At 54.6% G+C, this 19013-nt stretch overlaps 3 protein-coding genes across 11 annotated transcripts in view; 2 read left to right on the forward strand and 1 right to left on the reverse strand.

Annotated features, from left to right (window-relative positions):
- The window catches only part of SEZ6 (seizure related 6 homolog), a 45322-nt gene extending 32110 nt beyond the window's left edge, over positions 1-13212 (forward strand). Inside the window, exons 4-17 of one of the 6 annotated variants that reach the window (XM_077851967.1) lie at positions 274-469; positions 4520-4705; positions 7132-7300; positions 7434-7600; positions 8183-8377; positions 8622-8760; positions 8872-9068; positions 10046-10240; positions 10844-11035; positions 11145-11339; positions 11864-11902; positions 12141-12258; positions 12343-12445; positions 12611-13212. In XM_077851967.1, the coding sequence (XP_077708093.1) occupies positions 274-469; positions 4520-4705; positions 7132-7300; positions 7434-7600; positions 8183-8377; positions 8622-8760; positions 8872-9068; positions 10046-10240; positions 10844-11035; positions 11145-11339; positions 11864-11902; positions 12141-12258; positions 12343-12445; positions 12611-12643 (2124 nt within the window). In that variant the 3' untranslated portion in view covers positions 12644-13212. Of the gene's footprint in view, positions 1-273; positions 470-4519; positions 4706-7131; positions 7301-7433; positions 7601-8182; positions 8378-8621; positions 8761-8871; positions 9069-10045; positions 10241-10843; positions 11036-11141; positions 11340-11863; positions 11903-12140; positions 12259-12342; positions 12446-12610 lie in introns of all 6 variants that reach the window. The other 5 variants (XM_077851965.1, XM_077851966.1, XM_077851970.1 and 2 more) reach the window with 5 other exon arrangements.
- The window catches only part of PIPOX (pipecolic acid and sarcosine oxidase), a 96052-nt gene extending 78288 nt beyond the window's left edge, over positions 1-17764 (reverse strand). Inside the window, exon 1 of one of the 3 annotated variants that reach the window (XM_077851978.1) lies at positions 17635-17764. The gene's annotated coding sequence lies outside the window, so the exon portion shown is untranslated. Of the gene's footprint in view, positions 1-6867; positions 7158-12054; positions 12074-17634 lie in introns of those variants that run through there. The other 2 variants (XM_077851977.1, XM_077851976.1) reach the window with 2 other exon arrangements.
- The window catches only part of PHF12 (PHD finger protein 12), a 42172-nt gene continuing 40024 nt past the window's right edge, over positions 16866-19013 (forward strand). Inside the window, exons 1-2 of one of the 2 annotated variants that reach the window (XM_077851962.1) lie at positions 16866-17434; positions 18079-18260. In XM_077851962.1, coding sequence (XP_077708088.1) covers positions 17369-17434; positions 18079-18260 — 248 coding nt within the window. In that variant the 5' untranslated portion in view covers positions 16866-17368. Of the gene's footprint in view, positions 17435-18078; positions 18261-19013 lie in introns of those variants that run through there. The other variant, XM_077851964.1, reaches the window with a different exon arrangement.

The following is a 19013-nucleotide window of genomic DNA, read 5'->3' on the forward strand; positions in this document are numbered from 1 at the left end:
GTGACAGAAAGACATGCTTACAAATTCTAGTTCTGCTAATAATCTCTATGTGACCTTGGATAGGAACTTCAGATCCCATCTCACAGGGTTACTGAGATGGTGAAATGAGCTCCTCTTGCACTCAAGTGCCCAGCCCAGGGCCTGGAGGTTCCAGTGGCCAAGCAGCCCTGACGACAGGCCATGTCTGGGGCCCCCAGGAGACTGTGGGCAGTGGGGCTCAGTTGGCAGGAAGAAGCCTAACTGCTCTACTTTTCACTGTCTATTCCATGGCAGGTCCAGAACATCAGCCTCCGAGAGGGGGAGACAGTGACTGTGGAGGGCCTGGGGGGGCCTGACCCGCTGCCCCTGGCCAACCAGTCTTTCTTACTGAGGGGCCAAGTCATCCGTAGCCCCACCCACCAAGCAGCACTGAGGTTCCAGAGCCTCCCACCACCTGCTGGGCCTGGCACATTCCATTTCCACTACCAAGGTAGGCCTGGGCAGCTGAGGGAAGAACCAGCCCTGACTGGGTGCCCTCCTGGGGATCTCTGGTGCTACTATAGGTCTGTGTAGGGGAGGGGGGATGATGGAGGACAGACACAGGTGCCTAGTGAAGCTCTGTACAACTAAAGTTGATTATTACATATTTGACACCTCCCTCCTCCACCTACTACCCTACAGAGAACTGGTTGTGAAGGGGGCCTGACACAGAATCAGGTAGCCCCAGGGGTGCCCACTGCCATTTACTCATTCACTCATTCATTCATTCATTTATTCATCCAGTAAACTCTTCCTAGGTATCTGATCTTTGCCAAGACTGTGCTGGTCATTGACAATATCAAGATGGCAATATCAACCCTCCAGATCCTTTGCCCTCAAGGAATCCAGAATCTCTAGGGGAGGTGGACACTTAAATAGGCAATAATAATAGAAGCCCTCTCTCCTAAATGCAAGGTGGTCAAGATCAAAGGGGCTTGATAGTGACCTTCTGGAGGTCCTTAGCTACCAACTTGGTCTTCCTGAACTGCCTCACCCACCCTAGCACCCTAGGGACCCAGTCAGCTCAGAACACCTCTGGAAATAGGGGAGTGGCAAGATAGAATGGGAAAATCACAGACTCAGGGGACGGGCAGATCTGTGTCTAAATCTCCCTCCCATTGGCTGTTGACCTTGGACAGGTCATTTGACCTCTCAAACCCTCCTTTTCCTCTGCTGTACCATGTGACCAATATACTTCCTCCATAAAGGCATGAGGAAGATTATACCAGAGGGTTCCCGTGAAGTGCTTAGCACTTAGCACATTCCATGAACTTAGTTCTGGTTCCATGAAGGAACCAGAAACAAGTATTAAAGAGCTGGCAGGATACAAAAGGGAGGGATTGGGGCTTGCCTCTGCCCCTCTTCCATCAGCATCTTTCCTGGCCCTGGCACCCTTTCCCCAGGCAAAGTCTTCTTAATCCCTTGTACTGCTGTGACAGGGTAACCAGTTCAGACTGGGGAGTGCTAATGGGGAAATAATTGGTGTGAACAAGTATAGCATTGCCCTACATTGTCAGGGACCACTTCCACAGCCTTGCAGGGTCCATAGCCCAGGGAGGAGGACAGGGACTGGAGATGGGGATGCTTGGAACCCACCTAAGCAGCACTCACCCCTCCCTAGCCTCTCCACCCAAACTGGGAGAGCAGTCAGGTGTGGCAGCAGGGAGCCTGGTGGTGGGCAGGGGCTGGCCCGGGGCTTGGCAGAGAGAGGCAAGGGGCCAGCTGAGACAAGGGTGAGCATCTAGGCGGCCCGGCCAGCCTCCCTAATGGCTCATCAATCCTCCTTAGCAGCGGGCATAATTTCACGCCACGGTAACCTTCTCTCTTGCCGCAAATTCCTCTGCACAAAACCCTGGACCTTCCCTCTGTTGGCCAGACAAAGGTGGCTGAGAGGCAGTGAGCTGGAGGCCCAGGGAGGGGTGCAGACACCAAGGAGGGGCTGGGAGAGCTGGCCCAGCCCTGCCTTCTGCTCAGCTCCCAGAAGTCCTCCCTCCTCGGCCCAGTTTTTGTCAATGATCAGCTCTTTCCTTAATGAGTGTAATTCCCCTAATTATAGGCTGTAATTAGCCCTGATCCCAGAGATGGGAACAGGAGGAGCATGTGCTCACACGCGTGTCTCCCTGGGCTGGAGAAAGAGGGTGCCAGAAGAGGGGGCGAGGGGACTGGTATCCATATCACTGTGCTACCCAGGATAATGTTGGAGATCACAAGGATGGGCCCCCACAAGGGCCTCAACTGCAGAACCAGGTTCCAGTTCCCCTCCCACAGCCTCAGGCAGGGTGAGGAAGCAAAGGGCTCTGCCAGGCATGCCCCTCCTCCCTCCTGAGCATTCCTGGCACTGGACTTGGCCCCAGAAACAGACGCCAGGGAGAAAATAGCTCAACAGATTGCAGTCATCCAGGCTCCCTGGGAACGGTAGTCATGGCAACAGGAGGAAGCTCCTCCTGGGAAGTGGCCACGATGGAGTCTGGGGGCTTCCTCATCTGCCCCCAGCCTCCTGTTCTCACCTCATCCCAGTTTCCTAATCTGTGAAATGGGGGACCGCCCTTCCCAGAGTTGTGATAAGAACTCACAGGAAAGGTGTCAGTACATCTGGTTCGTGGCCAGATGTACTGACACCTTTAGACCTCTAGAACTCTCTGGATGTCACCCCCTCCCTGCACTCTGGCTGGAGTGCCTCACACTCTTTTGCCCATCCCATTCTGGCCTGGGGTCTCTCCCCAGGTCATTGTGGATGGCCACCCTAACCGACCAGCCTTGTGTGTCACTCATGGGTTTCTCTGACTCCTGAGCCCTGATTTCTACCTCACCCAGGGAAACAGGTAGGAGAGGGGATTAGAACGCAATGGGCTCCAGAGCCAGGAGCTTCAAGTGCCCTCTCTACTGCTCACTGGCTGTGGGATCAGGACTAGTGCCCCGGTCTCTCTTAACCTCAGTTTTCCTCATCCTTAAGAACCCATGCCTTGCCTTCCTTCCACCCAAGCATGTTGTAGACCTCAAGTAGGAAGAGTATAAAGGCATTTTAGAAGCTGGATGGTGCCTGCAGATGTGAAGTGCTTTTATGAATCAAGATTACTAACAATAACAGCAGGCTGGGACATTTGGTATTTGTTCTGTGCCAGGAATTGCACATGTGTCCTCTCAGTTAACCTCTCTTGTAACAGCACCAGATGCAGTACTCTGAATGGGTGGGTAAACAAGGAAACAGAGGCACAGAGAAGTTAGGTAATTTGCCCAAGGTGGCACAGCAAGTAGGGGAGCTTGTATTTTTCAAACCCAGACAGTCCCCTAAGTGCTGCCCTGCCCTGCCTGCCAATTACAAGTAACCACTCATTGTCATGAGAAGGAAGAGTTAAAACCATCCTCTCCCTTTGCACAAGCCCAGTGACTACAGCCAGGACAGGTGAAAATCACAAAACCCATTTCTGGACCCCATTCTGCTCAGATACAGCCCCTTTTTCTATTTATACAAATCACACAGAAGTTAGCAGAGCTCCTGCCTAGACCTCTCTTTCCATCTTGCCTAGTGCCATCAGTAAGGGTGGGCACCTCCACCCCAAGATCCTCAATCTAGATGGTCCCCATCCCTCTTACCACCCTCAAGGGTTTTCAGACTCCATAGCCCAGCCTTCACTCAGCCTCTCTCCTTGACCCCTCTGGCCTTCTTTCGCACCTCTCTGGACCCAAGCCCTGACCCCCATCTTTAGTATCACCTGGGGCTTGGCTCTATGTTGGGACTTGCCAGGTTGTTTTGTAGGATTTGCTGCCACCATTTGGTTATACTTGGTATGACAATTCCAAAAGTTACCAAGTTTCCCAGGCAACTTGCCCTTCCCCCACTTCCAAGGAAGGCGTGCCCTGCCTCCCCACCCTCGCCCCATCCTGTTTTTAAAAGAAGTCCACAGCCCTTGCCAGTGAATACTGGGAAAGCTTTTACTGTCTGACTTCAGTCGTTCTGGCTGTAATTCCTATTCGTCCCCTATAGGAAAAATAGTATGAATGCTTACATCAGAATAGACTCCTCATTGCTTCAAGTGCTTTCACATCTATAAGTCATTCAGCACACATTTCTCAAAGACGGGCTACCAGCTGGATTCGGGGATACCACACTGAATAAAATACTATCCCCTCTATTCTCTTAATAACCCTGTAGGTAGGCTGGCATTTTGAAACTCACTAAATAAATGAGAAACTGGGACACAGAGACGCTAAAAAACCTGCCAAAAACATCAGAAAGCTTGGACCAGAAGCCAAGCCTCCTAACTTCCAGCTCTGTGCTTGCTCCACTAACCAGCCCAGGCTGCTGGAAATATCACTGGCACCTTCTGGGGAGGGGATCAGAGTCTCTCCCAGAATTCCCGACACTTCCTCTGGCCCCAAGTGACATGTCCAGGCAGGCTGTGGCAAGCCCCTTTTGCCTTGGCTATGATTCAGCCCCCCAACACACACACACACACACACACACACACACAAACACGTGTCACCCATTTTCCCTCTGCAGCTTATCTCCTGAACTGCCATTTTCCCCGGCGTCCTGCTTATGGAACTGTGACTGTCACCAGCCTCCACCCAGGAGGCAGCGCCCACTTCTACTGTGCCACTGGCTACCAGCTGAAGGGTGCCAGGCTTCTTACCTGTCTCAATGCCACCCAGCCCTTCTGGGATTCCCAGGAGCCTGTCTGCATTGGTAAGTGGCTCTGGGGGACTCTGCTAAACAGAGGAGTAAGGTGGGGGGCTTATCCCTGCTCTCAGCTGCTGCCTGGAACCTTCCATTTGCTCTCTATAAGGAAGCCAAAAAATGGTCCCATACCTCAGTAGCGTTTATCCAACCTCATTATTGAGTATTTCCTACATAGAGGCACCACAGGTATATAGAGCTGAATTAAACAGGGATCATGCCCTCAAAAAGCCTACAATTCCAGGAAGTGGGGGAAGCAAAAAGCACATGGATCACCAATTTCCAGAGCAGGAATTAAGGAAGCACCAATGAAGACACACAAAGTGACTTGGGCAGGGAGGAAGCAATCATTCTTAGTTGGGTATTTAGGAGGCTTCCTGGGGGAAGTGACATGGAAGATTTGACATTTTAATGGAGGGAACACTTAGCAGAGCAGTTAACACAGAGGCAACAAGGTGAGGGAGTGTTCAGGGACTCAAAACAGCCAGGGAAGAGCTCAGAACTGTTCCTCAGGAGAGGCAGCCAGGTGGTAATTGAAGGCCAGGAGTCCAGGAGGCCAGGTGGTGTCTGGAGACCAGGAGGCCAGGAAGCCAGGTGGTGTCTAGAGTCCAGGCAGGCAAGAGGGTCTGAACATAGACAGTGACTTTGGGAAGGGAAAGGAGGGAGGAGGTCCCAGAGATACTGACAAACGGAGGGGGGCAAGTGGAAGGAGACATCCTCCCAGGTTCTGGACCTGCACGACCAGGAAGTCTGAGGTTGCTGCCAGTGAAGAGGGGCTTCTTGGCAGAAGGAAGATGGGGCGTTTAGTCTGCAGTGTGCAAGGCAGCTTGGGTATCTTTTCTTTTCTCTCCTTTTCTTTTTAATAGCTTGGGCTCTTGAACCTTACTCCATCTTATAAATGCTTCCTGAGTGCTAGGCACAAGCAGAGGTGAATAAGTCAGATCCAGTCTCTGCCCTCAAGGAGCTCTCTGGCAAGCAGGAAAACCGGCATGTAGCAAGCTCTGTGCAGACCAAGCTGTGATGGGGTGAATTCAGGGCATGGTCAGGATCCAAGCGAGGGAGAGCTGCTCCAAGATGAGGAAGGAGGCAAAGAAAGCTTCCCAGGGAGAGCACATGGAAGGATTATAAGAATGTTAGCTCAGGGAAGTGGAGTGGATCCTGAGGACAGCATATGCAAAGATGTGGAGGCAGAAAGCAGCACGCTAGAGGACAGGACAAGCAAGGTACATGGGATGGGGCTGAAGCCAAGTCAGGAGAAAGCCGGCTTCATGAAGGGTTCGAATGGCCCCTCAAGCTTAGATGACTTGGAGGTAACAGGGAACCCCAGACAAATTTAAGTGAAGGGTGGGCATGCTCACATTCACAGGGCAGTTCTGTTCTGAGACCAAGAAGAAAGATGGGTCTTGCCCTCTCTGAAGAGAAGCAGAGAAGAAAAGCACCACAACACCCCCAGCCCCAGGAGTTTTATTAAATTTAAAAATTCTGCCATCTTGAACATCCAGAGACAAAGAGGCCATGTTCTGGCCAGGGCAGCCTGGTCTCTGAGAGCAAACAGGCTCCAGAGCTGTGTGTCTAGGAGAGGAAAGTGCTGCCTGAAACCAACCACACTCCTCTTGTCTTTGAAACCCCTTCTCTGGCCCTGCTCAACTGCCAGATGCTTGTGGCCAAGTAACCCACAAGCCCCATCAGTGATGGGGCTGGGTGAGCTGCTCAGCCTCCCCTTGGAAAAAGGACAGTGCCAGGCCAGGGGGCTCAGTCCAGGAACCATGGTGGTAGTGATGCTATCTCAGGAAGTATGCGAGGCCAGGCCCTAGGTAGCAATGTCTGCTGAGGGCAGAAGATTTGGAGGTGATGCCATGTATACCAGTAGTTTGTCAGCCTATGTCTAGTCCTGCCCTCTTTTTTACATTCATTAACTCATTTTATTCAACCAACACTGAATACCAACTCTGTTCCTGGCCTGAAAAAGACTTGGCACCTGCCCCAGGGGGTCCTAGTTAAGGAACATATCCAAACAATAATGGGTTTTAGGGAAGTGGCATGAGGTAGAAGCAGCAGATATACCCAAGAAGGTGGGAGGCCCTGGGTAAGGGGCTTGAAGGCTCTGCCTGCGGGGGCGGAGAGTGGGGAAGGCCTCCCAGAAGAGTCAGCAGAGAGGGAAGGTGACTTACCTAGGGCCACTTGGCTAGACCATGGCAGATCTACCACAGTCAAAGGAGTTGAATAATTCCAGATGAGTGAAAGGTTAGGAGGTAGGATTCTGGAGTCTAGGCTGTCTGGGGCTGCAGGATCACAGGGGCCAACGATTGACCTTTGGCACCACGAACGCACAGAGGGCTCAAGAGCCGGGGTGTGTGGGTAGGCTTGGTAGGCCATTCAGAATCCAGTGGAGCTGGGACCAAAAGCCAGCCCACAGTCCCTGCCCTATCTCACAGCTGCCTGCGGTGGAGTGACCCGCAATGCCACCACTGGCCGCATTGTCTCCCCGGGTTTCCCGGGCAACTACAGCAACAATCTCACCTGCCACTGGCTGCTTGAGGCCCCAGAAGGCCAGAGGCTGCACTTACATTTTGAGAAGGTTTCCCTGGCAGAGGATGATGACAGGTAAGGAGAGTCCTGGTGGGATGGGAGTGTGCAGCCTACTAAGGCCCCACAGCAAGGATGGATCCCAAGCCTAGGCCCCACACCTTCCAGGGCAGTGACACCAGCCAAGCCTCTGCTCTCTCTCTTGGCCCAGGCTCATCATCCGTAACGGGGACAATGTGGAGGCTCCTCCAGTGTATGATTCCTATGAGGTGGAGTACTTGCCCATTGAGGGACTGCTCAGCTCTGGCCGACACTTCTTCGTGGAACTCAGTACTGACAGCAGTGGGGCAGCCGCAGGCATGGCCCTTCGCTATGAGGGTGAGCCTGCTGGGGCCTCACAGGGGTGGAGGGCTTGAGTCTAGGACCTCTTCTCTCACACACACACCCCCAACCCATCATCACTCCTTCCAACTTAGCCCTCGCTCACCTAGCACTTAGGTGCTCCCCTCTCCCTCCCTTCCAGTTCTTAGGGATTCCTACCCTGGTCTTGCAGGAGACCCTTGCCTGGACCCAGGCCCTCTAGTCCAAGAGAATGAATCCTCAAGAGTTTGAAGAACAAAAAAGGCCCCAACCCTTAGAGAAGAAAATTGCTGCAGGAGACATTCTAGAACCACCCATGCCTGCATGCATGCATGCATTCATTCATTCATTCAAAAAAACATTTATTGAGTGCCCTGTGTGTATGAAGCACAAAACTAGGTGCTGGGAATACAATGGTGATCAAGCCTGCCTCCTGAGCAGGGTATGATAGGGTATGGTGCTCTGGGCATCCTGCCCCTGCTGCAAGCCTAGGACATACATTTGTGGTCAGGAAGATAAAGGCCTTGGGGTGGGAGGCTCCCCCCTTCTCCCCATTTGCCCCAATTGAGGCTAAGCTGGGCTGGCCCCTGTGGTTTGCAGCCTTCCAACAGGGCCACTGCTATGAGCCCTTTGTCAAATATGGCAACTTCAGCAGCAGTGCCCCCTCCTATCCCGTGGGCTCCACCGTGGAGTTCAGCTGTGACCCTGGCTACACCCTGGAGCAGGGTTCCATCATCATCGAGTGCATTGATCCCCACGACCCCCAGTGGAATGAGACAGAGCCAGCCTGCCGAGGTCAGTAGGGACCTGTGGACAGACCTGCCCGGGGCAGGGAGCAGGGTGGGGACCAGAGCCAGCTGCAGAACCTGGGGCCAGAGGGGCCCTGTGACATGTGTGATTCAAGCCCCCACCTAAGGAGGAGGTGGGGGCTCCCAGCAATGGGTAGGCACTCCTGTGGGCCGGTGGCAGCCCCAGGACATAGCACTGGGTGGGGGGGATGTGGAGGGGATGCACCTCCTGGGCCTCCCCTGCCTTCCAGCTGTGTGCAGTGGGGAGATTACAGACTCAGCTGGAGTGGTGCTCTCCCCCAACTGGCCGGAGCCTTATAGCCGGGGGCAGGACTGCATCTGGGGTGTGCACGTAGAAGAGGACAAGCGCATCATGCTGGACATACGAGTGTGAGTGCCCACTGGGCAAGGCTGAGCCAGCTCCTGAGCTGTGGGGTCATTTCTTGCCCAGATCACCCTAGAGTCCCCAGGCCCACCCTCCCTGACAGTCCTCCTCCACAGGCTGCGCATAGGCCCTGGTGATGTGCTTACCTTCTATGATGGGGACGACCTGACAGCCCGGGTCTTGGGCCAGTACTCAGGACCCCGTGGCCACTTCAAGCTCTTTACCTCCATGGCTGACGTCACCATACAGTTCCAGTCAGACCCCGGGGCCTTGGTGCTGGGCTACCAGCAGGGCTTTGTCATCCACTTCTTTGGTGAGCTTGCCCCTGCCCTGCCTGCCCCACCACCTGGGGGAGGGAATGCCAGAACACAGATCCCAAACCATGGCAAGTCAGAAAGGCCAGGGCAATGAGCCCGAGTGCTCTTAATCTGACGAGGGAAAGCTGGAAAAGCTCCAGGCATCACCTGAAGGAAGCCAGTCTAATTCTCCATCTTCCCTGAGGGCCCAGTGAAAGGGAGCCTTCTGTTGCAGCAAGAGAGATTTGGGTAGGCATCAGGAAGACCTTCATAACAAAGAGGAAACTCAGAAAGGTGTTTGTTTCTACCTTCTAACAATCTTTAAGAGAAGTGGCAATTTCCCCACCCTCCCCGGCTCCTCTCTCAGGCATGAGGAACTGGCCAACGTGCTTTTGAAAGTAAAGCCCAGGGGCACCTGGGTGGCTCAGTTGGTTGAGCATCTGCTTTCAGCTCAGGTTTTGATCTGGGGGTCCTAGGATCAAGCCCCTCATCAGGCTCCCTACTTGTGGGGAGACTGCTTCTCCCTCTGCCTCTCTCTCTCTCTCATGAATAAAATCTTAAAAAAGGAAGGAAGGAAGGAAGGAAGGAAGGAAGGAAGGAAGGAAGGAAGGAAGGAAGAAAGAAAGAAAGAAAGAAAGAAAGAAAGAAAGAAAGAAAGAAAGAAAGAAAGAAAGAAAGGAAGGAAGGAAGAAAGAATTCTGTTTGTTGTTTGTCTTTGTCTTTGTTTGTTGACTCTAATGGATAGGAAGAGGGCAGAAAGAAAGGCAGGCATAAAGCCAAAATGATAACTCCCGAATCTAAGAGACAGAATGATGTCAGGGACAGGCAAGGAGGGGCCCTTGAGCATGAAGGAATGCATTGCTGGGCCTGCCCAGGCCAGGCTAGGCCCAGGCCAAACTGGCAGGAGCTGGGGTGCCCTTGTGGTGAGGGAGGCTAGCACAGTCACTTTAGTGATGGCTGAGGGCCTGCATCTTGCTGCCCCTATGCCCCCCAGAGGTGCCCCGCAATGACACATGTCCGGAGCTGCCTGAGATCCCCAATGGCTGGAAGAGCCCATCTCAGCCTGAGCTGGTACATGGCACTGTCGTCACTTACCAGTGCTACCCTGGCTACCAGGTGGTAGGGTCCAGTGTCCTCATGTGCCAGTGGGACCTAACCTGGAGCGAGGACCTGCCCTCCTGCCAGAAAGGTGAGTGTACCTGTTCTCCACATTCCCCTCTTCAATGCAAGATACAAGCAAGGCTCTCTCCTGGATTCTGAACCAGACTTCAGCTGTTGCCAGCTAGTACCCTTGAACTTCCTCCCCCTTTCATAGCCTAAGTTTTCTCATCTATGAAATGGGGATAGTACCTTTTCAAAGGGTTATCCACCAAGCATTTCAAATATTTCCTTCCTGATGGATGGCCAGTGTTTGTTGACTCTAATGGATAGGAAGAGGGCAGCCCGGGTGGCTCAGCGGTTTAGCGCCGCCTTCAGCCCAGGGTGTGATCCTGAAGGCCCGGGATAGAGTCCCACGTTGGGCTCCCTGCATGGAGCCTGCTTCTCCCTCTACCTATGTCTCTGCCTCTCTCTGTGTGTCTCTCATGAATAAATAAATATTTTTTTAAAATAAAAAAAAATGGATAAGAAGGGGACAGATGAGGGATGCACCAGCAAGATGGCAGGGACAGATAAATAGGCACCACAGCCACATATCATGAAGATATTGGCTGGCTTGGAACAAAGCCAGGGTGGACTGGCTTCTGTTGAGTTCTATCTGGGCTACTTTCTCCCATTACCCCCCTACCCATAGTGACTTCTTGCCATGACCCTGGGGACGTGGAGCACAGCCGACGTCTCATATCTAGCCCCAAATTTCCTGTGGGGGCCACCGTGCAGTATATCTGCGACCAGGGTTTTGTACTGACTGGTAGTGCCATCCTCACCTGCCATGACCGTCAAGCAAGCAGCCCCAAGTGGAGCGACCGGGCCCCCAAATGTCTCCGTAAGTGTCAAATGGTTATGAGGGGAAGATTCTGGTAGGAGACAAAAGATGCCACCTCTGGAGACTAGAGGCCTGGCACCCTCACTGGGCTCTGCCTGCTTTGCAGTAGAACAGCTCAAGCCATGCCACGGCCTCAGTGCCCCTGAGAATGGTGCCCACAGTCCTGAGAAGCGGCTACACCCAGCTGGGGCGACTGTCCACTTCTCATGCGCCCCTGGCTACGTGCTGAAGGGCCAGGCCAGCATCAAATGTGTGCCCGGGCACCCTTCACATTGGAGTGACCCCCCACCCATCTGTAGGGCTGGTGAGTGTTTTGCCACCCTCAGAACTCCTGTCTGTCCCCGGGCGCCTGGGTGGCGCAGTTGGTTGAGTGTCTGACTCTTGGTTTTGGCTCGGGTCATGATCTCATGGTTGTGGGATCAGGCCCCATGTTGGACTCTGAGCTCAGCTTGGAGTCTGCTTACAATTCTCTTTCCCTCTCCCTCTGCCCCTTCCCATTCATGTGTGCATGCTCTCTCTCTCTCTCTCTCTCTCTCTCAAATAAATAAATAAATCTTAAAAAAAAAAAAAAAAAACTTCCTGCCAGTCCTACAGGGCTGCTCTAGCAAAGACGCCAAATATTGAGAACCAGAACCCCCTGCCCACATGCCCTTCGTGTTACCCTTAGTCTCCCCAGTCTTTGCCAGATCTTTCTGATCTGGTGACACCAAGACAAATGCTGGGGTAGACTCTCCTTGGACAAATCCATCCCATGATCAGTCTACTCCCTGCCTTAGTGGTTGGCCCATTGGTCTCACCTCTGCCCTTGGCCCTCCCCTCTTGTTCCAGCCTCTCTGGATGGGTTCTACAGCGGCCGCAGCCTGGATGGTGAGCCCCCCCCTTGAGGGCCAGGGAAATAGTCTCCCTGGCCCTGGCTCTCACAGCTCCCAGGCCATGGGTTCCCCAAGAAGGGAGGGCAGAGAAAGAGAGAGGTCTGGGACCAGCAGAGCAAAAGTTAGAAGCTAGAGGGAGCTGCTTACCTGGATTCTCCTGGGCAGAGGTTAGGGCAGATATGGGCTCTGGATCATAGGGACTTCTCCCCCAATCCCATCCACTGTGTTTTCAGTTGCCAAGGCACCTGCTGCTTCCAGCACCCTGGATGTTGCCCACGTTGCAGCCGCCATTTTCTTGCCACTGGTGGTGATGGCGCTCTTGGTAGGAGGTGTGTACCTCTACTTCTCTAGGTGAGTCTGGTTTCCCTTCCTGCCCTATATACCCAACTCACTCCTGCCCAGCACTTCTGACTCACAGGCTTCTCTGTCCCACAGGCTCCAGGGGAAAAGCCCCCTGCGGCTGCCCCGGACACGACCCCGTCCCTATGACCGCATTACTGTGGAGTCAGCATTTGACAATCCAACTTATGAGATTGGAGTAAGTGCCCATGCCATTCTTTGCACCCTTTCAGAGGATCTAATTCTATTCTCCCTTGGGCAGGTACCCCTGAGGGTCCCTCCAAGCCCCCTCACTCTTTCCCTTTTCCTTGGGCAGGTGGATTATGGGCCGGCAAATCTTATACAAGTTTCCAACTCCCAGCAGTCTCTTTACTTTGCAGGAGACGAAAGAATATGAAGTCTCCATCTAGATGGGGGCAGCTTGGAGAAGCCAGCTCAACCCAACATCACAGCCCAGCAGCAAAGTTTCCAGCTTCCTGCTGTCCCTACACCTCCTGTACATACCATCTGGGAAGAGACGCCACCAATCCCTCAAGAAGTCGTGCCCTTCCCCACCTGCAATGCCCACCAGGGCCTATATTCTTGGTACCGCCGCCCACATAGGGCCCTTCCTTGGGTTCAAATCAGGGGGCATCTGCCTCTGGGCAGAGCACAGCTGGAGTACATACATCAAGTACCAGCATTCTCCTGACCCTCCTTCATGCCCTGGACCTCTAGCCTGGAATTCACAAGCAGAGGAAGCACACCTCTCTTCAGGTTAACCACCATCCAGGCTAGCATGTGGCACCCTGCAGCAAGGCGAACTTGATGGTGGTGGAGACTGCACCAGGGTGCCCCTCACAGGGCTATCACCAGTGGCCAAAGCTGCTGTCAACAATGACCTCTGGGTAGTCCTGGCATGCTGACATCAGCCCCTCGGGGAGGTCTCTAATCCTTCTCTAAGGCCCCAGGAATGGACAGTTCTGCTTCCTGGAGGCAAAAATTCTAAGGGACCCAAAGGTGTTTAGGGACCCTACCCCACGCTCAGGTTGGGCTTCCCTAGGCACTCATGCTCCACACCAAAGCAGGACACCCCACTGCTGCCCTGGCAGCCCTACATGCCAAGGAGAGGGAGATCTTACCCTAATATCGATCTGGCTTTACAAACATCTTTCCCACTAGTCCTTCCTCCAACCCCAGCCACCTACCAGTCTTCCCTCATGGCCACTGTGTTTTGGGATAAGGGGAATGGGCAGGCACATTCTGGAGAGGAGCGGAGGTCCAAGGGCCCAGAAATTTGGCATGGAACAGGGGGTTAGAGACCCACAGAAGAGACCCAGGAGTTGGCTACAGGCCAGTTTGTACATGTAATGTATTATATGGGGTCTGGGCTCCAGCCAGAGAACAATCTTCTATTTCTGTTGTTTCCTTATTAAAACGGTGTTTTTGGAAAAAAAAAAAAAAAAAAAGCAATGGCCAGGTAGATGGTGCTTTCTTGGAGGGAAAGGAGGTGGGAAATCAATGGGATGCGGACTTCAAGACCAGAAGGCATGCTGGGTCCACCAATTGATCACTCTGACATTTTATCAAAAATAAGTTACATGCAGGTGCTTCAAAGACTACTGTCCCCACAAGGTCAGTACAACAAATGGCAGGTGAAATAAGATGCCCCAGTGGCTGATCCACAGGGGTTTGGGAGCCCAGGAACCCAACTGCTTACCTACCCGCAATGTTTCCTTTCTTTCTTTTTGCTAGGTCCAGTACTATAGGCCAGCACACTCTCAAGCCCCTCCCCAATGCCACTGTATTGTTGACAAGGCCCAGGAAGCCTGACACCTCTTTTCTCCTTTCTTCCTTCCCCTTCTTTCCCAGCTAGCAAGACTTAGGAAATTGGAATAAGAATTGGAGACTGAACCTCTATAAACATGAGGCCCTAGTCCATCTTGGCCTCAGGGAATATCCAGACTATCAGGAGGAGGGGCAGTGCAGTTTAGGTCAGGGACTTGGCTCCTATTTTAGCAAAAGCCTATCTATGGGCTCCAGAAAGAAGTTGGCTGGAGAGGATCTGTTTAAGTTTGACCTGTTTGGTCACTTATAGCCCCGATGTCTCTTCTCTATGGTTCCCAGCACGTTTTGAGATGAAAGTGCTAGCCCAGCCTTGGCCCCCAGCACACACATCCATGCTTAGAGGTGTGTTCTGTGTGGCTGCTCTCCAGGGTAAGAGCAAGAGACAGGCAATGGAGTTATGGATACTCAGGAGGCAGAAGACAAAATCCCTGAAGGAAATAATGGCAGCAACCAGCACATTCTACTTCCACAGTCTTCCAACAGAGAGGCCTTGATCACTCATGGCTGCCCACCTCCCACTCTACCCATCTTGAAGGCTGGAGAAGCTCCAGTCCATGTAGAGTGCAGTGCCTATATTAACCACAAGAGGTCACTTCAGAAGATATCTGTATCCCACCTGCTAGCTCTCCTCAATCCCCCTTGAGCAACCAGGGCTGGAGCTCTCCAAGGTGGCACATTTCCAAACGCTGAGCTGACCTCCCCTTCCCAAGTTCTAAGAGGAAGGTGTGTAGAGTGATTAGTTCCCCTGGCACTTGTCAATAGAGCCAAGTATTATTTCCCTCGTTAACCCACCACCTGTTCCTCTTTTCCACTGCAAATAATGATGTTGATCAAAGCAAAGTCTTACTCACTGGGCACAGGCCAACAGACTATTTATCTGCCCCATAATACTTTCAGGCTGACACGGCAGCACAGTTGGGCCCTGAGCAGTAAGAAGCTAGTGAGAGAGGACCCATGGCTTTCAACTTCTGAGGGCCTGTGGCATGAAACAAAACCTCAGAAGATGTGAGGTCCGGCCACTTTCATACAACTAACTCACCCCTACTCTCTCTGATGGTTGCCTCTCTGGTCCATAGCCACTAGGATTTCTTGTTTGCAGAGGCTGGTAGAGGGCAGAAAGCAGCCAATCTAGATGACATCTACATGACAGATAAGGCCCATGACCTTATCATTCTTCCTAGGCACCAAGAGGAACACCAGAAAAGTCAGAAAAACAGAAATATTGAGACCACACACTGACATCCCCACCCTAACTCATCCTCTTCGCTATCCCAAAAGAATATCTGCTGCTGTTGTGAGCAGCAACAACTCCTCACAGTTAACCCGGCATAATGGAGAGTGTCCTGGCCCGGGATTAAAGCTGTTTCATTCACAGGTCTGCCATAAATTCACTATGTGAACCAGGCAAATCATCGCTCCTCCATGCATCTGGAAATGAGATTAACACAGATGGCCTTTAATCCCTTTCTAGTTTTATCCTTCTGCAAATGCTACACCTTAACAATCACAGGTGAGCAAGACACAACTACCTGGCAACAATGCCAACTAAACGCCTAGTGGCAGGCACAGTGATGCCATTCATTCCCTTCTCCACCTCTTCACCTCCAGTCAGGCAAGAGATAACTGGCCATCTCTGAAAGAGATAACAAGGGCAGGGGCGGGCGCCATAAGGGAGGAATTCGGGGTGAGGCCTTCAGACTACAAATCCCAGCATACAGCACAGCATCCCTTCTCAAAACCATCCCTTCCTACCAGGCAAATCTCTTTTCCTCGCGTCCTCCTACCCTACAACGCATAGCATGCACAGGGAACTACGACTCCCACAATCCACCAGATCCCTCGCGATTTTTGATCCCAGGGTGCAATACGCTCCCGTTCGCCCTTTGGACCTCCTGCGCATTGCAAACTGGGAGTTGAAGTCCGCCATAGACAGGTAGCTGGGCGTTGTCAGTGTTACTAACTCTTCGCTGTTGGCTTCCACTGGAGCAGTTCTCAAGGACGGTGACCAAGAGAGGGTAGTAACGGGCAAGCGAAACTCTCCATGGTGTCATCATTACGCAAGGCAGGGATGCTGAGGCTAAAATTAATTCGGGAGCGGGAGGGTAGTGTGAACAGCAGCCATCCAACCCGACACCAAAAGAATAGTTTTCCGTCGCGACGGCTTTTCTTTTCTCTTTATCAATATGGCGTCTAGTTCAGCCACACCTGACTCTGGGAACCAAACGACCCAGTACAATATCTCTAGGAGTGTTGCTGTCACCGACAGCCTACCAGCTCCAGCCAACACCACACCTAACTCCTTCCCGTTGTTGCCTGAGGACCCCAAGGACATGGTAGCCCATATCCCATTACCAAAATGGCGAAAGTAGAAGCATTCTTGTTAGGGCCTGCAGGTGACAATACGCTTGCGCGGAAAGCGGCTGTGGTGTAGGGCGGGAGGGGGCAGCATTCTCAACGCGCCTGCGCAGGAGCAGAGTATTCCTGGTCTATACACAAAACACCAATGGAAGAAAAGCCCCCATGTTCCTGCGGCTGCGCTGTGACCCTTAGGAACTGTCCCAGGCGCCTGCGCGAGACCTCACGTCCCGCCCCCTTATCTCAGTACGCTGGCGCAAGGCAGAAAGGCGGGGCTTCGGCGCTCCAGACGAATGCCAGCGCGGCTGCGCGCTGGGGGGTACCCTCTCACTGCGGCTGCGCGGGAGCCCGGCCGCCGGCTGTCACTGCGGTTGCGCGCGGCGAGCGGCGATCCCGGGGCGCCTGCGCGGGTGGCTTTGCGGGCGCTCGCGGTAAGTTTGCGCCAAGTGCGCGGCAGCCGGGACGCAGACGGCGGCGGCGGCGAGAGGCGGAGCCCGGGGACCACCCCCCATCACCCTCCCCGCAGTCACCTCACGTACCACAACCTCACCTAACCTCTCACCCCCCCTCCGATCCCCCCAACCCCGGGATGGCAGCGCCCGCCAGCCTTCCCGGCCGGACCAGCGGTCGCCAGCGCCGGCTTTAGCCTGTGGGACTAGGCCCCGCCGAGGCCTGACCCCCGGAGCCGGGACCCACCGTGCAGCCAGCCGCCGGGCCGGGGCTGAGGGGCCGCTCCCCCCTCACGGCCCGTGGGGAGGACGCTGCCGTCCCGGGGACAGGGGGCCGGGGGGTGGGGGGGAGCCAGGGCGAGGAAGTCGGGACCCGTGTTGAGGAAAAAGAAGGGGGGCCGGGGTCAGGAGCGCCCCCTCCCCCCGCTTCCCCCCTCCCCCTGGGGTTGGGGGGGCCGGAGCAGAGAGCGCCCAGCCCGGGAGGTGGATGAATGTGGGAGAAAATGGAGACCAAGACGATCGTGTACGACTTGGACACGTCGGGGGGGCTGATGGAGGTAAGAGTGGCCCTCCTCATCCCCTTCCCCCAGCGCCGGGAGGGAACCTCCGCCCTCCGCCCCACAAAGCCGGTCCTGAGCTCACAGCGCAAAAGGGCCGGGGGAGGGGGGGTTCTTTCCCACCCAGACTCTCCCTCCCTTCTTTGCAATTCGAGGGGCTGAGCTCAGCCTCCGAGGACGTTTGCAGCAGTTTCACCTACCCGCCGCCCTGGATTCGCTCTCCCGAGGCACCAACCCACTCCATGTCGATGCACCGGCGGGCCTCCCCACCCCCTTCTCGTCGGCCCCTTTGTGCTTTCCCCAGCACGTCCGGGTACCGGGTTTCAGGCCTCTCCAGAGCCTGGCTTTGGAGTCCCCCACTGTCCATACAAGGAAGTGGCGAGAAGGGAACCGCGCACCCTCTCCCCATCCCCCTACCCTGATCCTCCCCATTTGGAAGAAGCTGTTCTCGTTGTGCTGCAGGAACGCTGTTAGGGTGGGCTCCCCCCGGTTCCGGGGGCTGAGAGGTTCTGGGAGCAGCTTGGATGGGAGGAAGAAGGACAAAAGGGGGGAGAGGGGTGGGTGACGGAGAAGCCTTGCCGGGGGGGCGACGGACCGCCCGGGAGCTCCGAGTATGCACACACGCCGTTTGTATGTGTGTGCAGCAAATCCAAGCTCTGCTGGCTCCCCCCAAGACGGACGAGGCAGAAAAGCGGAGTCGGAAGCCTGAAAAAGAGCCCCGTAGAAGCGGCAGGGCCACCAACCACGACAGCTGCGATAGCTGCAAAGAAGGTGGGGATCTCCTGTGCTGTGACCATTGCCCGGCCGCCTTCCACCTCCAGTGCTGGTAAGGTCTGGGGACCCCTTTGGAGCTCCTTGGCGGACCCCTCTCGGCACATTCCTTCACCCGGCCTACCCTTGGCTGCCGAAAATAACGGGCGCTTGCAGCCGCTAGCTGACTTTCTGCAGCGGCTGGGGCGAGCGCCTCCCCGCCCCCAGGTGTCTGCCGGGATCTGGCCGTTTGGGGGGGGGGGGGAGGAGCAGCAGTGGGTCCGGACCCCGAGGTGGGGGTTGGGACGAGTGAGGAGAGCCCCATCTGGGATTGGAAGTCTCTGGGTAGCCGGGACAGAGCCGGCAGGGCACGGCCGGCGGTGGCGGGGGAGGAAGGGGAGGAGCTCTGGGCCCTGTGCCTCTCGCTTGCCCGCGCGCCCGCCACCCTCGGGCTCCTGCCGGGCTGGGCTCTCCTGCGGGCGGGTGCGCGGAGCCCTCGGCTGCGGGAGTTGGCCTGGTCCAGACCCGGGAGTCCGGACACCCGGGCGCTTGCGGCTGTGGAAGAAATCATGGAGGGTGTCTCTCGAGTCCGCCTCTCCTCTGCTTCTCTGTTTACAATATGGCGACCTGCCTTTAAATTATATTTTTATTCTCAGCGCCATTTTGGCTGCATATATGATTTGCAAACGTCTCCCGGGGAACGGTGGGGGTAGAAGCTTGGAGTCTTTTCTGCAGAAGCTCCTCAGGGACCAGGGCTAGGATCTCGCCGCTTTGGTCCCCTTTCTCTGGCTCCGCTTGCCCCCTGTTGCCTCTCGGAGCTGCCTCCCTC

The sequence above is a fragment of the Canis aureus genome, chromosome 16 (assembly GCF_053574225.1).
Source record: "Canis aureus isolate CA01 chromosome 16, VMU_Caureus_v.1.0, whole genome shotgun sequence".
NCBI lineage: Eukaryota > Metazoa > Chordata > Mammalia > Carnivora > Canidae > Canis > Canis aureus.